A 12,879-nucleotide genomic window follows, 5' to 3' on the forward strand; every position below is an offset into this window, starting at 1 on the left:
AAGTGGCCTTCCACGAACGTGTCCCCGGCGTCCCTGCCGCGGCGGCGGCGCCGGCACAGAGCGCGGGTCCAAGCCCCGGGGCCGCACCAAGTGATGGGAGGCCGCGGGGATCCCGCCCCGTGCCCTCCGCCTCCCCGGCAGGGTTCCCAGCGCCTCCACGGAAGCAGAGCCGGGTCCGGGCCCCCGGCCCCCCCACTCCGCAGAAGAGGAGCGATCCCGGAGGTGCCCCGCGCCCGGGGCGCAGCGCAGACCCGAACCCGCGCCACCTCCACAGCCACGACCCCTGGCCTGTCACCGGCGCGCGTTAGCCCGGCCGGGCCCGAGGCGGCCGCAGACGCGGACTCTCGACCTCACGGGCGCTGCGCGCGCGGCCCCCCGCCCCGCATCGCCGGCACCGGCGCCAGAGCCGGGCTGAGCCCGCCGCCGCCGCCGCCGCCGCCGCCGCCTCCGTCCTGCGGCCCCGCGGTGCCCCGCAGCCGACCTCGCCGACACCGGGGCGCGGAGGCCGCTCCGGGATCGACGGCGGACGGTGGTCCCGGGGGGAGGCCCGGCGCCGGGGGGCCCGGGGGGGCTCCGGGATGGCTGCGCGGCCGCCTTCCGCCCGGGCCACGGCCTCGGGACGCCCCGCGCCGGCCCCCGCAAGCCCCCGCCCGGCCGCGCGTTCCTCTCCCAGGGCCGCGGAGACGCGCCGCGCTCGACGGGCTCGGAGGGCGGCGCGGAGCGCGCGCGTCACTTCCGCGATCCCCGGCTCCGACTGGCCGGAAGGCCTCGGCGCTTCTGATTGGCTGAGCCCGGCACCATCCCGGCGTGCTCTGCGGCGCCGGCTCTTTTCCGCCGGCTGTTCTCCGTCGCAGGAGGTGGGTGCGCGACTCGCGGCGCCCTTGGCGGCCTCGGGCCCCATCCGCTGCCATCCGCGGCCATCGGGGTGGGGCTGCTCCGGGCGCGGCCGCAGAGGGGCTCCGGGCCCGCGCGGCAGACGGGAGAGGGCCGTGGCCCGGGCCCTGACTCGCTCCCCGCGCCCGCAGGCCCGTAGACCGCAGCCATGGCGCCCAGCCGGAACGGCATGATCCTGAAGCCGCACTTCCACAAGGACTGGCAGCGGCGCGTGGCCACGTGGTTCAACCAGCCGGCGCGGAAGATCCGCAGGTGAGCCGCGGGGCGGGTGCGGGGCCGCGGGGTGCTGGGGCCGGGGCGGGGCCGCGGGGCGCGGGCGCTGGGGCAGGTGCGGGGCGGGGGGGCGCTGGGGCAGGTGCGGGGCCGCGGGGTGCTGGGGCCGGGGCGGGGCCGCGGGGCGCGGGCGCTGGGGCAGGTGCGGGGCGGGGGGGCGCTGGGGCAGGTGCGGGGCCGCGGCGCGCTGGGGCAGGTGCGGGGTCGCGGGGTGCTGGGGCCGGGGCGGGGCCGCGGGGCGCGGGCGCTGGGGCAGGTGCGGGGCCGCGGGGCGCTGGGGCCGGTGCGGGGTCGCGGGGTGCTGGGGCCGCGGGGCGGGTGCTGGGGCCGGGGCGGGGCCGCGGGGTGCTGGGGCCGCGGGGGCAGCCCGCGCCCTCCCGGGCTCCCCGCGCGCGAGCCGACCGCTCTGTGCGCGCAGACGCAAGGCCCGCCAGGCCAAGGCCCGCCGCATCGCCCCGCGCCCCGCGTCCGGGCCCATCCGGCCCATCGTGCGCTGCCCCACGGTGCGGTACCACACCCGAGTGCGCGCCGGCAGGGGCTTCAGCCTGGAGGAGCTGCGGGTGAGTGCGGGCGCGCGGCGCGGGGGCGGCGCGGGGCGGGGCGGGGCGCGCAGCCCGTGATGACCGTCTCCGGAATCGCTGCGCTCCGTGATGACACCGCGCTCGAACCCTTTCCGTCTGACGGCTGCGCGCGCGGCGGGGGCGGCGGGGGCGGCGGGCGCGGCGGGCGCGGGGGCTCACGCGCGTCCGCGTCGGCAGGCGGCCGGCATCCACAAGCGGGTGGCGCGCACCATCGGCATCTCGGTGGACCCGCGGCGGCGGAACAAGTCCACGGAGTCGCTGCAGGCCAACGTGCAGCGGCTGAAGGAGTACCGCTCCCGGCTGCTGCTGTTCCCGCGCCGGCCGGCCGCGCCCAGGAAGGGCGACAGCTCGGTGAGTGCGGGCGGGGCGGGGGGGGGGGGGGCGGGAGCGGGGACGCGCGGGGGGCCGGGGGCGCTGTGAGCTCCAGCCCTGGGCGCCCGCGCTGAGCCCCGGCGACTCCCGCTTCCTTACGAACAGGCTGAAGAACTCAAACTGGCCACGCAGCTGACAGGCCCCGTCATGCCCATCCGGAACGTAAGCGGGGTGTGCGGGGCGGGCCGGTGCCCTGGCCGGAGGGGCTGGGGTCTGGGGTCGGAGGGCGCCCGCTGGGCCCCGTGCGGTGTGCGGTATGGGGGCAAGAGCCCCTGAACTCCGGGAGGAGCGTCTGCATTCTTAGCCGCTGGGCGCTTTGACGGAGGGCTTTGCCCTGTCCCCTGGGGACTTGCTGGTCACACACGCACCTCCCACTGCTGGAAGGGCCGGGCCACGGGTCACTCTCTGGACACGGGGATCCTGCAGACGACTGGGCTCTTGAGGTTCCTCTGGCAGGAGAACTGGGCCCAGAACTGCACACACCCGAGGTGGTTGCTGCCGTGTGTTTGGGGTGACCCCAGGGAGGCTCCTTGTGATGTCCCTTGGTGGCTGCATGTGGCCTTTGAGCAGTGGGCAGGCAGAGCCAGCTCCTGCGGGTGTCTGCGGACGGAGATGCCACCCAAGGCCTTGACACCGGCCCATTCCGTTCAGGTCTACAAGAAGGAGAAGGCCAGAGTCATCACGGAGGAGGAGAAGAACTTCAAGGCGTTCGCCAGTCTTCGCATGGCCCGTGCCAACGCCCGGCTCTTCGGCATCCGGGCGAAAAGGGCCAAGGAAGCTGCGGAACAGGATGTTGAAAAGAAGAAATAAAATGTCCTTGGCCACTCGTGTGCCTGCGGTCTGCGTGTGGTGGCGGTCTTCTGGGAGGGCTTGGGGGCCAGAACGTAACCTGTGTCCTTGCGACTGGGACCCGGCCGGAGTGATCGCATCCTTGCGTGGCAGCCCAGACACGGAATGGCATCTTCTGTGCTTTAGGACTGTCGACTGGGTCACTCACGCCCCTCTCCCGTGCGCGTCACAGAGGAACCGTTGAACAGAGCAGTTCCCACTTACTGGAGTGTTTCGGGATCGGGGGCCAGGTCTTCCTGGGCTTGTCTGCACCCGGTGCTCACAGCTGGGGCTGGGCCGCCCGAGCCCGTCTTCAGGCTACTGTGCCTGCGTGGCGGCTGGGCAGAGCTGGGGTAGCTTCCAGGCCCACGCCGGGGGGAGGCTGGGGGCGGGACAAGCAGGACCTGACCTGGATCCCCTGTGGTAGCGCAGCACCCAGGTTCTTTTGAAACCACAGCTTGCTTTCTGCCCACATGGGGTGCAGAGATGGGGCCGGAGCAGGCCCTGCTAGGAAGAGCCGCTCTGGGAGCTGCTGGTTTGGATCCCCCGGCTCTGCGGGTCTCCAGCAACCGTAGGTGCCGACAGCTGGGCCACTGGAGTCCCAGAACCAAATCCCAGTGGCTTTCATCAAACAGATGACCTGGGGGGCTGGCCAGTTTGCACACGCAAAATGCAGTTTAGAGATTTTATTTGACAGAGATCACAAGTAGGCAGATAGAGGGAAGCAGGCTCGCTGCTGAGCAGAGAACCCGATGCAGGACTCGATCCCAGGACCTTGAGATCATGACCCGAGCCGAAGGCAGCGGCTTAACCCACTGAGCCACACAGGCGCCCCAAAATGCAGTTTAGGAGCCTTGTCCCTGGCAGCCCCACAGAGGGAACGGGGTGGGGCTGCCTCTGGGTGACAGCCTCCGTTCCCTGTGGCAGTGGTGGGTAGCCAGGCCCTGCGTGTGGTCTTGACAGGTCAGAGTCCAGGCCTCTAAATGAGTGCAGGGTGGGGGTCCCTGTGCTCCAGCCTCTGGCGTGAGGGGAAGAAGCACCTGAGCACCCCTAGACGTCACTTTGCCTTCATCACCTACATGCCCTGTCCCCCTTCTGGCGTCGTGCCACCGGAGTGAAGGGCCTTTCCAGGTGCAAGGAGCGCCGGGAAGAGACCAGGCACCCGCTGGGGAGAGGGTGGGAGGGGGACCTGTGCTCTAGGGCCCTGTTGGGTTCTCAACACGGTGTGTCCGGTGTGGCACTGGGTCATCTTGACCAAGCCGCTTCCCCAAGTACCTTCTCCCTGTCACTCGGCTCAGAGCCGTGGGTGTTCAGTAAGCTAGACGTGCCGGCTGGTGAAGCCAGGCAGGACGGAAGCCTTGGGCAGCTGGGCCCGTAAGCCGACAGGCTCAGCGGGGCTTTGGAAGGTGCCAGGGCCCAACCGCTCGGTCCACCGTACTCCCTGACCTCAGGCTGAGGACTGACTGCTGTGGCCCACAGTGCCCTCCGTGGCAAGTCCCTAAGTGTCTGCGTCCGCCGGAGCTGACCTAGGTCCCTTACGTGAGTCTGCTGTGTGACAGGAGCACAGAGGGAGCCTCAGCGGGCGTCCCCTCTGAGCCCGGGAAGCAGAGTGCCGGCCCAGCCGGTTCCTGAGGTGAGGAAGTCTCCCTGTGAGGTGCTGCTGGCCGGCGGCCAGACCCTGACTTCCTGCGAGTGCCCCGCTGAAGCCCTGACCTTGGAACTGGGGGGACAGCGTGAACTCACACAGGTGCTCTGCGGGGGCTGGGGGACTGCTCCCTCTGTGTCTGTGTGTCTGTCGGCTCCACGGCAGCACTCGTCACTGCCAGGGTGCGGGGGTCCGTCATCCACAGCCCATCCCCTGGCCCAGGCCAGCAGGAATCCCAGCCTTAGGGTTCCAGCTCCCGGAGGATTTTCCCTCGAGTGTGGGCAGAACTCCCAAGAGAGGAGCTCCCGACGCCGCCTCAAGGGAGCGGCCCCTGATGCCACAGAGCAACGAGAAAAGAAGGCCTCCGTCCTCTCTGGGCGAGGAACTGGAGTCCATCCACCAAGACCTCCGCTGAGTCACCCCTGAGCGGGGACCGCAGCTGTGGTTGGCCTTCACCTGTGCGTGTGGTTAATTGGAAAACCAACCCCGGGACGGGCACTATTTTCCTTTCTCTCTCTCTGCCCTGGGGGGAATCCCATCGGCAGGCTGGGCTCTGTATGTGGCCATTGCCCCTTGGAGAAGTGGGCGGGGGTCAGGCAGTCATTTGGAGGTTGCAGGTGTATTGGGGGGTCAGATTCCCAAAGTGGGTGCCTAGGTGTTGCTAGCAATACCCACAGTGTCCAGCAGGGGCGCTCGGGCAGCAGCCGCCCACAAGTGGCCCCGAGGCCAGTTCACCTCTTGGCTTGTTTTCAGATCCGACTTGCTCTGATAGGAATTGCAAATATTTTTTCTCAGTTTATACTTTATTTTTCTTCTTTTTTTTATGTTTTTTAAAGATTTTATTTATTTACTTGTCAGAGACAGAGGGAGAGAGAGTGAGCCCAGGCAGACAGAAAGGCGGGCAGAGGCAGAAGCAGGCCCCTGTCGAGCAAGGAGCCCGATATTTTTCTTCTTTTTCATGTGACATTGGGGTTCTTCTGTAATCTTCCCGAGCTGCCTTTCCTTTGTTGATTATCTTAAAGTTATCGTACAGTATTTCTCAATCTGGAGAGAAGGTATGCGGACGGTGCCCCTCCCGGGACGAGTTGCTTTTGAATCTGTACCATATAGTTGCTTTGTTAAATATCTACAGTTGGTTAAGGGCGCCTGGGGGGCTCAGTGGGTTAAAGCCTCTGCCTTCGTCTCAAGTCATGATCTCAGGGTCCTGGGATCGAGCCCCGCATCGGGCTCTCTGCTCTGCTCAGCAGGGAGCCTGCTTCCTCCTCTCTCTACCTGCCTCTCTGCCTACTTGTGATCTCTCCCTGTCAAATAAATAAATAAAATCTTAAAAAAAAAAAAAGGGTTAAAATTAACATCCATGTCCACTTGCTTGAAACTGCTGTAATTTAGGAGGAAAACCTCAGCTGTTTTCGGTTCTGTAGTCTTTTCCTTGACTCCGCCCAGCTGGGCCCAGAGAGCAGACGGGGCGCGTGCGGGGGCTCTTCTCCTGTCCCACATGCTGTGTTTGCGTAGGGAGTTGTACCGCCACGTTCTCTGTGATGGTGTCTTTCTTTAAGTTATAAAAAAAAAAGTTGTGCTCTTAGTTGAAAAGGAAAAATCCTCAACAGAAGAGCACCCTTTCCCGCCTCTGCCCTGCAAGCTCCTAGAATGACTGGTGCGCCTGCCCAGGGTGGTTTATGTGAAGTTACGTTCTCCTGCGAACACCTGGGCCTTGGGACGCCTGCGTGGTGCTGTCGGTGAAGCACTTCAGCTCAGGTCATGATCTCAGGTGGTGAGATGGAGCCCCACGTCAGCTTGGGATTCTGCCCCTCTCCTCCCCGTCTTGTGCTCTTGCTCTCTCTCTAAAATAAGTAAATAAGTCTTCTGGGCCTTTTGTTTTGTTTTGCTTTTTGAGGAGGCTTTTGTTTTTATGAAAAATGGGGGAGCACCTGGACGGCTCCTTCAGAAGAGTGCGTCATGCGCCATGGGTTCGAGCCCCACACGGGGCGCAGAGGTGACTTAAATAGTCAGAAGCACCCGGAATCCCGCGGAGTGCCGCACCGTGCTGTGCCTGCCCACCAGGTCTTTCTCACTTCTCTACCGCGTCTACAGAGGACCCCGGGAAGGGGTGGGTGACATTTGGGGAACCCTGGAATGCTGCTGCTTCTGTGTTTAAGGGTTTTATTTGAGAGAGCACATGAGCGGTAGGGTGGGTGGCGTGGAGAGAGCAGAGAGAGAGGGAGAAGCAGGCCCGCCGTCCAGCAGGGAGCCCCACACACGGCTCCATTCCAGCACCCTGAGATCATGTCCTGAGCCAAAGGCAGATGCTTCACTGAATGAACCACTTTCGATGCCCTGGAATGCTGCTGTTTTAACTTGTATTTTTTGTTTGTTTGTGAAGCCGGGCCTTCTTCTTCTCATCTTATTCTGCGATTCATCTGTCAAATCTTTTGTCCATTTTTTAAAAGATTTTTATTTATTTATTTGACAGGCAGGCAGGCAGAGAGAGAGGGGGAAGCCGGCTAGAGAGCCCAATGCAGGGCTTGATCCCGGGACCCCAGGATCGTGACCTGAGCCGAAGACAGAAGCTTTAACTGACTGAACCACCCAGGCACCCCCATTTTTCTATTGTGAATATTTGTCATTTTCTTGAATTGCAGCAGCTTTTTGCATATTAAGGAAACATGTCTTCTGTCATATGTGGACAGATACTTTTCCAGTTTATTCTTTTACTTTTGAATCTTGTTTGTATCTTTTTTTTTAAATCCAATTCACCCACTGGGGATCAAACTCATGACCTTGCGATCAATCAAGAGTCAGATACTCCACCGAGTGAGACTCCCTGAGTCTTGCTTATATCCTGAGGGCCTGGGGTGCTGTCTTTAGGGGACGGTGTGGTGTAGTAGGAAGACCACAGCTTGGCCTCTATAGTGGATGCTGCTTACTCTTGTTTGGCCCTTCAGCATCAGAATGCCCCCTGGGACTTCACTGTTGAGTCTTGTGCAGGTGGAACTCTGGGCTTTTGTAGGAGCCGAGGGCGCCTTCCTCCCTGCCTCCATCGCTGCACTGCCTGGCCACGTGGCCATGCTCCACACCTTGCAGGGCCTGGCCCCTGTCCCCAGCTGGGTCCCATCGCTGGTGAGGCAGCCTCAGCATCCTCACCACAGGCGTGGGGTGTCACCAATTGTAGGAGTTCCCAGCGTTCGGTCCTTGGTGGCTCCCTCGGCCAGAGTCAGCTGAGCTTGCTGACCCGGTCTGGCTCTGGGCCTGCCAGGCGCTGGGCATCTGCGCACTTCCTGCCAACAAGCACCGAGTGCCAAGTGAGCCCTAGGAACCACAGTAGGTGGATGGTCCCGAGCCACGAAAAGCAAGCAGAGCCCGATGACGGGCCAGGTACTGGGCGGGTAGGCCAGGAACAGTAGAAAGTGATATGTTGGGGAGTCTGGGGGGCTCAGTGGGTTGAGCCTCTGCCTCCGGTTCAGGTCGTGATCTCGGAGTCCTGGGATCAAGTCCCACATCGGGCTCTCTGCTCAGCGGGGAGCCTGCTTCCCCCTCTCTCTCTGCCTGCCTCTCTGCCTACTTGTGATCTCTCTGTCCAATAAATAAATAAAAACCATTTTTAAAAAAAAGTGATGTGGAAGGAGTCCTGTAAGGACAACAGGTGAGGGAGAACTCTGATTCAGCACTTCTTCAGCAGGCGCTGTGTGCCAGGCACGGTCCCAGGCTGCAGGGCCCGCTGTAAACAGCCGAAGCGATGGTGCGCACACTTGCCTTCCCAGGGTTTCCGTTCTCGAGGGTCTGCAGACACAGGCTCTGGCCGACCCCCACGCCCCTCACTGCAGTGCCCCGGGCACGTGTCTCCTCACGGTCGCTGGGAGCGGACATCAGTAATGAAAATAAGGGGGCCCCTGGGGGGCTCAGTTCGTTCCCAGGGTGCCAGGATCGAGCCCACATCGGGCTCGGCTCAGCTTCTCTCTGTCCCTCTGCTCTCTCTCAAACAAATAAAACTGAAAAGAAGGGGCAGGCTCAGAGCCCCTGCCGGCAGGGGCCAGCAGCTCCTCTTTCTCCACTGACGTGTCTTCTCCACACGGGCCTGGGACAGGAAGGAGGCGCGCAGGGCACACACTGAGCACCTACTGCGTGTGGGCCCCGGGGGCACCCGTAGGATGCAGCTGAGTGACTCCTCACAGCTGAACGAGAAGCCAGAACACAGCAGAGGTAAAGGCCTGGGCTTGGAGAAGGGCTGACCCGAGGTGCAGCCGAAGCAGGCCCCGGGGCTGCCAGCGAGGACCGACCGGCTGCGGCCGGGCTGCAGGAGGACTGTCCCGAGGGCCAGGGCCTGGAGAAGGGCCATCGGCATAAGAAGAGGGGACTTGGCCTTCCAGAATCTTCTCCAGACCCCGCTCCTGGGAAAGGCTCTGAGTGGGTCCCCCGCTTCGGCGTACAACTCCTCAGGGCTGCTTCCCCAGAATGCCGAGGGCTGGGGCACCGGGTTGCTGGGGGTGGGGGGGACGAGGGGGTGCACAGGGGCAGGGAAAGTGTGTTGCTCGCTCTGGCTCCCCGCCCCTCAGCTGCAGGGCCCCCTCCTTTTCACACCTGTTTCCACAGGGGCAGAGTGACCCCCGATTCCAGAGGCTCGGGGGCCAGTTGGAATGTAGCATAATGGCACCTGGTTAGCTCCTGCCCTTCTGAAAATCTCCCCAGAAAGGGGGATGCTTGCTGGGGAGGAGAAGGCAAAACGGGGTCAGTGATGAAAGGGACAGGATATGGCCACAGTGTAAAAGCGCCATCCAGGCGGCTTGCTCCGAGAATATCATCAAAAGCCCCCAGTGAGTCACGCGGGAAGAAAACCAGGACGTCCATCTGCTGGAGACGCCAGCCCTGTAGACCCTGCCTGCCGCCCTGACCCACACGGCTGTCACCCCCACCAGAACCCTGCGGGCAGCTGTGTCCTCATGGCCTCCTGCTCCTGCTCCGGCCCCATGGTCCCTGCCCGCTGACGGCCAGGCGCTGGTCTCATGCCGCCCCTTCGGTGTGCGTTGGCCCCAGCAGCTTCTACTTGAAGAGAACAAAAGGGAACGCCAGGTTGAGGTTACATTACACAGACACAAAGCTGCGGTGGCTCCTTGTGGTTTCTCTCTCTCTCCCAACCTCCTCCTGCCCCTCCAGATCACCTGCCCCGAGGAGGCAGGCTGCTGGGGTCCCCGGGGCCAGCCTGCAGCACAGAAGGTCTCCTGGGTCTAGGAAGCCCAGGAGGGGGACAGCTGGTTCTGGATGGCATCTGGACGGTGGCCCCAGGCAGACGTCCTGGCCGCTCTGTCAGACTCCGCTGATAGCAAAGGGGGCTCAGGTGGCCAAGTGCCCTCACAGCTGGCTGTGACTTTTCGGGGGTGAGGGAACAGCAAAGCTACTGAGACACACTCGGGGGCCAGGGTGGGCAAAGAAGGCTTGAGTACCGCGTTCTGAGCAGAGTTGAAGGGTTCAAGTTGAATTCTAGCTCTGTCCCTGCTGTGTGACCTCAGCCAAGGCGTCACTCTCTCTGAGCCGTGGTCTTATCATTGATAAAACAGATGACATCACGGGCCTGGCAGGAACGAAGGGCTGGAGGGAACAGCAGCCAGAGACTGCATGTGAGAAGGCTCCCAGGTAGGGGACACAGTTCCCTTGGAGTGAGAAGGGGTCCTATCAGCACCCCTCGTGTCTGACCGCGTCTGTGTTCAGGGAGGTCTGTGTGTGCGTCCATGTCGTGTGTGTGCGTGTGACCTGTGTGTGCAGGTCTGTGGAGTGAGGAAGGAGAGTCCTAGCACCCTGCCTCAGTCCCGGCTCTCCGACGCTGGGGTGACAGGTGGCCACGGGTCCGAGGCCCAGCCATGACCACAGGCATGGGTCGTTCCAGCCAGGGTGGCCCTGGGAGTGACGGTCTGATTTCTAAAGTGAGGCAAAGGGCAAATCCTGTAGGAGAACGATGCAGTCGAGAAGGTTGCAGATGCTCTGAGATAAAATAGCATTTCTTGCGAGGAAAGAACAAAGGGAGAGGGTGGGTTTGCAACCAGCCTACAGGAAGAAGCACCCGTCAGGCATGAAACTCGTTTCCTTTCTGGAAATCCTGTTGGCTCCCCCCCCACACCCCTTCTCCTACAGTTTCTACATTGTCCACAGGCCTTCCCAAACAACGTCCCGGCTTTGCCCCACGAGGAGTTGGACCACAGTGGAGGGGTGCGGCAGGCTGCCTCTCCCCACTGCCCCGTCCCACACGCACCGCCGGGAGGTGACTCTCTGCTCTTGTCTCCACTTCCCAGCTTGGGGGACAGAAGCACTGAGCGGTTCTGGAATGTGCTCGAGGCCAGAGCTGTGGGGGCGAGGGCCCAGAGCTCAGGGAGGGCTATAGGAATTGGCTGCAAGAGGCCACTGGGGCTTGAAATGCTGGTCAACCAAAGCAAGGATGCTTCCTTGTTGTTCTAAAAATTCACGATTTGGAAGCATCACAAGAGCCAAATGGGAGTGAGTCAAACACACTAGGAATGGTTGTTTCGATCAGCTGGGACCAAGGCTGGCTGGCTGGTGCTGGGTTAGCCAGCGGCAGGGGTGAGGCGGTGGGAGCAGGGTGACCTCACACTGATGTAGCCGGACCAGGGCTTGGTGAACCTTTTCTTAAAGCAACAGCGAGTGAGTACTTCAGACTTTGTCAGAGCATCTGAGCTCTGGTCTGGGAGCAACATCGGCCACAGAAAATATGGGAACCGGGGCACCTGGGTGGCTCGGTGGGTTAAAGCCTCTGCCTTCAGCTCGGGTCATGATCCCGCGGTCCTGGGATCGAGCCCCGCATCGGGCTCTCTGCTCAGCGGGGAGCTTGCTTCCCCCTCTCTCTGCCTGCCTCTCTGCCTACGTGTGATCTCTGTCAAATAACTAAATAAAATCTTTAAAAAAAAAAAAAAAAGAAAATATGGGAACCGACAGGCCTGACTGTGTTCCAATTAAACTGTATTTACCAAGCAGGCGGCCGCCAGATCTGGGGGACCTGGGGGACTGAAGCTCCCCGGGGTCCTGCCGTGGGCCTGCTTGTACTGAGGGACAGCGTCCGTCTGTTTGACCAGCAGACACTAATCTCTCACAGTCCAGGAGGCTGGAAGCCCAGGGTCGAGGTGCCGGCACGCTCCGCCGTCTCCACTTGCCGCGTCCTTGGGTGGAAGGGGCAAGGGCACTCCGTGAACACGAATTCCGTTCATAAGCCCCCACCAACACCTCCCGAAGGCCTACCCCTCCCTCCAGAGCGTTGGGGTTAGGATTTCAGCACATGGATTTGGGAGACACAAAGATTCGGTCTGTGGCACGGAAGAATGCCGTGAGGTGTTGTTAATAATAGAAGAAAGAAACCAGTTACGCAGCAGAGCTCGTTTGCCCAACAAGCTCACTCAGCACGTATGCAAGGAGCCTGTGGGAGGCGCTGGGGTCCCAGCCCTGACGGGGGCAGGTGAGGCCCTCGGGCTGGACGGGTCTGACCAAGCAGGGGTGGCGAGGACTCAGCCGCTGGAGGCAAATCTGAGAAGTGACACAAACAGATTTGCCTGGGGAGAAGCCTGGAGGGGCACACATCAAAATGTTAGTCCTGGGGCACCTGGGTGGCTCAGTGGGTTAAAGCCGCTGCCTTCGGCTCAGGTCATGATCTCAGGGTCCTGGGATCGAGCCCCGCATTAGGCTCTCTGCTCAGCAGGGAGCCTGCTTCTCTCTCTCTCTCTCTGCCTGCCTCTCTGCCTACTTGTGATCTCTGTCTGTCAAATAAATAAATAAAATCTTTAAAAAAAAAAAAAAAATGTTAGTCCTGTCTATGCCCGGGTGCTGCAGTTTTCATTTCTACGCATTCCTGCACTCTGTCAGTTTTCAACAGGGAACACGTGCTCTTACTCGCTGGATGGCGGTAGTAACAACATATACGAACGGGGTCTCATTCCCACGTCTGGCTGCGGGACTCCTCCCCCACCTACCCTGGCCTCCCTTGTCCCCAGGGCCCTTGAGCTCTGGGTGGGTGAGCTCAAGGGGAGACCTACCACCTGGCTGCCTACTCTGGGGACCCAGGGAGGCCACACTGGCCCAGGCCTCACTGACCAGCATTACAGGAAATCTGGCTTTTTCTTCTGTGGTTTCTTTCCATCGGTGTTTTCTGGAGCCAAGGCCCTGGGTCACCTTGGGGAGGCAGCCACATCCTGGGAGTCTGTGGTTGGAGACCCAGTGGGTCCGTTCCGATCTCTGGACCGCAGATGCTTGAACTCCCCAGCTCTGGGTTCTCGTTCCGTGGAAATGTCACCATTA

The 12,879-nt window shown here is 62.1% G+C and overlaps 1 protein-coding gene and 1 non-coding gene across 2 annotated transcripts; both read left to right on the forward strand.

Moving 5' to 3' along the window:
- The first annotated feature begins 746 nt into the window (after positions 1 to 746).
- RPL13 (ribosomal protein L13) lies at positions 747 to 2,948 on the forward strand. Its single transcript, XM_032324573.1, has 6 exons — positions 747 to 857; positions 1,026 to 1,146; positions 1,586 to 1,727; positions 1,926 to 2,099; positions 2,226 to 2,282; positions 2,772 to 2,948. Exons 2-6 carry the CDS (start codon positions 1,043 to 1,045, stop codon positions 2,928 to 2,930), a joined length of 636 nt encoding a protein of 211 aa, XP_032180464.1. The 5' UTR covers positions 747 to 857; positions 1,026 to 1,042; the 3' UTR covers positions 2,931 to 2,948.
- Positions 1,785 to 1,864, forward strand: LOC116580371. The gene has a single exon (XR_004281624.1). It is a non-coding gene; the product is annotated as a small nucleolar RNA MBII-202 (small nucleolar RNA).
- Positions 2,949 to 12,879: the final 9,931 nt, after the last annotated feature.

This window comes from Mustela erminea, chromosome 19 (genome assembly GCF_009829155.1).
Source record: "Mustela erminea isolate mMusErm1 chromosome 19, mMusErm1.Pri, whole genome shotgun sequence".
NCBI lineage: Eukaryota > Metazoa > Chordata > Mammalia > Carnivora > Mustelidae > Mustela > Mustela erminea.